This window comes from Capra hircus, chromosome 23 (assembly GCF_001704415.2).
Source record: "Capra hircus breed San Clemente chromosome 23, ASM170441v1, whole genome shotgun sequence".
NCBI lineage: Eukaryota > Metazoa > Chordata > Mammalia > Artiodactyla > Bovidae > Capra > Capra hircus.
The window spans coordinates 20106301-20109622 of record NC_030830.1 but is presented as its reverse complement, the minus strand read 5'-3'; the positions used below and the strand labels follow the sequence as shown (position 1 = coordinate 20109622).

The window sequence follows — 3322 nt, the reverse complement described above, 5'->3', positions numbered from 1 at the left end:
ACATCCCATCTATCAGCACAAGGATAAACATTATCTTCAAGTATACATAGAACATTCTTGCAAGATAGATCTGATAAGTCTATGAAATTTTTCTTTTAAGTATTTTTGTTTGTGAATTGTAATTGGAATATGGTGGATTTGTATCTGAAAATTTAGGCAGTGAGAGACTAGGGTACTGAATGCGGTATCCCAAATAGTGGTATTTCCATAAATGCAAGATGGTTCAAAGAACTCAGTTATATCTTTTACGTTTTTTAAAGTTTTTGTTTTCCTCTGTGATGGTTCATTCTATGTGGCCCCAATTATTTACTAAAAGTTCTTTTATAGACATGATCCTAGGCTCTTCATTTTCTGGAAAGTAGCTTAAGCATAATTGAATATACTCCATATACACCTAGTTGGAGATAAAGACTGATCACAGATAAACAATGGAGAAGACAAAGACATCAGAATCAATATAACTGCAAGCCATACAGGAAACTGAGGGGAAGATTTTGGATGTGTTTTTCATTTTAATACATTAGGAAATAGGGTTGAACCAATCATACCTAAAGTTTAAAGCCCTCAAATACTACAACTGACATTTGAATTACCATTCAAAATTCAGGTTTTGCCAAGATTTTACTTTAAATTTAATTATTATTCAGCTCAATGTGGTTTCGGTTTAAAGTGTTATATACATAGTATACATTTCAGATGGAGATGGTGGCAATAATATAGGTAATAAAATTATACTTTGATAAAAATACATTTATTTGGAAAATGTGTCCGTTGATTTTTATAATGGACTTTCTAACCACAAATATTCAAATCAGATTGAGTTTGAAAAGCAAAAAACAACTAGCATTTTCATACAGCTTTTATCACAAATATTTTCTAATATTTTTTCACATAATTCTTTCAAATACCCATTGGATTCATCAACCCATTTTTCAAGAGCCTATTACTCAGTCAACTCAGACATTCTTTATTGCTTCTTAAGTTAAGCAGGTGCATCATGCTCTAACTTCACTTAACAAAACCTAGCCTAGGATGACCACTACTTTATGTGCTACATAGCACAGCTTTGCAACTTATTTTCACCTCCTCTACACATCTCACTGACTTGAAAAAAAAAAAGAAAATATGAGGGGCATTATTTGAAAGCCCTTTTTGGTACAATTCATCAAAAATTATTTTCTTACTAATGATAATGGAATATTAAAGAATACACCAAAATTTTTTTCAATATTAACTAGTATTCAAAAGAAAATAACAATGTTGGAGGAAAGATTTATCTTTCATTAAACTAAAGACAGAAGAAAAATTTATGACAAATTTTGCCTATAAAGTGAAAAACTGAAAGACATATTCTAAGTCATTTTAAATTAAGAATATCATCTCTCCATAGGAATTTTACATCTGAATTGTATCAATTTTTACAACAAATTATATGCTTCATCTTCAGTTAAGTAAAGGATGTTTTTATTAGATTTCTTCACTGAAAAAAATAATATTGATGTTTGATGCATATTTTACATGGCTGTTATATCCACTGAAGAGTGATTACTATTTAGGCAGACTGTGTTTCATTCCGATCTGCTACCATGAACTTTGTGACCTTGTGAGAGTACACAGTAAGTGCTAATAGAGTGAGCGAATGAAAGAAGGGTTGATATGTGGATGGGTAGATGAACTATTGGTGATAAAGATGCTCCATTATACCATTACTGTCACAAGTATACTAGATCATTCTCACTGATCTCTTTATGGCCCCTCTTACATCTTTGTTTCTGAGGGTATAGATTAGAGGGTTGAGACTAGGTGTGACAACAGTATAAAAGAGGGCAATGAACTTGCCTTGATCTTGAGAATTTCCTGATGGTGGCTGGAGGTACATGCACATGGCTGGAATGAAAAAAAGAGATACGACCATAAGATGGGCTCCACACGTCCCAAAAACTTTCTGGAGTCCACCTGTTGATTGCATCCTCAGTACTGCCCTGGCAATGGCACCATAGGAGCTGAGAATGAGGATGAGAGGTATGAGAACAAACATGGAGCTGGTGACCATGAGGGTCAGCTCATTAGCACGGGTATCAATGCATGACAGCCGAAGCAGTGCTGGAACTTCACAGAAGAAATGGTCCACTTGGCGACGTCCACACAGAGGTACCCAGAAGGTAAACAAGAAGTGAAGTGCTGAGTTGGTAAAGCCACTTACCCAACAAGCCATAGCCAACAGTTGGCAGAAACGAGGGTGCATGAGGACAGTATAATGCAAGGGTCTACACACAGCTGCATAACGGTCATAGGACATCACCATCAGTAGCACACATTCTGTGGTTGCCAATGCAAGGAAAAAATAAAGTTGAATCATACAGCCATTGTAAGAGATGGTTTTTAGTGGGCCCCAGAGGTTGATCAGCAACTGAGGAATGGAGCTTGTGGTGTAGCAGAGATCCAGAAAAGAGAGATTTGAGAGGAAGAAGTACATGGGAGTGTGGAGATGGGAGTCCAGGTATGACAAGATAATGATGAACAGGTTGCCTATCAATGTCATCAAGTAGAACATCAAGATAACCACAAAGAGAACTAACTCAAGCTGAGGCCAATCAGAAAAACCCAGTAGAATAAAGTAGTCTTCAGAACTTGCATTGATTCTTTCCATCGTCATGCATTTCTTGTTACCTAAGGAAAGAATTGTGTTGCACTGTGCTAAGTTGCTTCAGCTGTGTCTGACTCTTTGTGACCCTATGGACAGAAGCCGACCAGGCTCCTCTGTCCATGGGATTCTCCAGACAAGAATACTGGAGTGGGTTGCCATTTCCTGCTCCAGGGGATCTTACCAATTCAGGGATCAAACCTGTGTCACTTTCATCTGTTGTCAGGTGGGTTCTTTATCTCTAGCGCCACCTGGGAAGTCCAAGGAAAGAACTACATACACTCAAAAAAAGTGTGGAAATTCTCCAAGAACCATAGAAACACTTAGAAAAGAAACAGAAGCCAGATCAAAGAACTGAATACCACTATTCAATTCTAAAACAATGTGGGCATTAAGCAAAATTATGATGCTAATGAACTGAAAGAAATAAGACTCCACAAACTAATACTGATAAATTTTTTAAAGGATAAAGAAATAGTGGAGAAGGGAAAGCTATTCCTCCCAGCAGGATCCTAATTAATAACTATAGAAGGAATAGCAGAGCTAGAAAAACATAAATGGATGCTAATAATTAGTAAATTAAAATATGATGAGAAAAAGGATATTTACATAGTCTAAAATATCCCTTCACAAATTACACATTAGTTACAAAATGAAAAGTAGTATACTTTACAATAG

The 3322-nt window shown here is 35.9% G+C and overlaps 1 protein-coding gene across 1 annotated transcript; it reads right to left on the bottom strand.

Moving 5' to 3' along the window:
* LOC102172223 (olfactory receptor 2J3-like) lies at positions 1724-2656 on the bottom strand. The gene has a single exon (XM_005696791.2). It carries the CDS (start codon positions 2654-2656, stop codon positions 1724-1726), a length of 933 nt encoding a protein of 310 aa, XP_005696848.1.

Excerpts from the sequence above, each read along its gene's own strand:
- LOC102172223 (XM_005696791.2), bottom strand. The coding sequence starts at position 2,656 with ATGACGATGGAAAGAATCAATGCAAGTTCTGAAGACTACTTTATTCTA.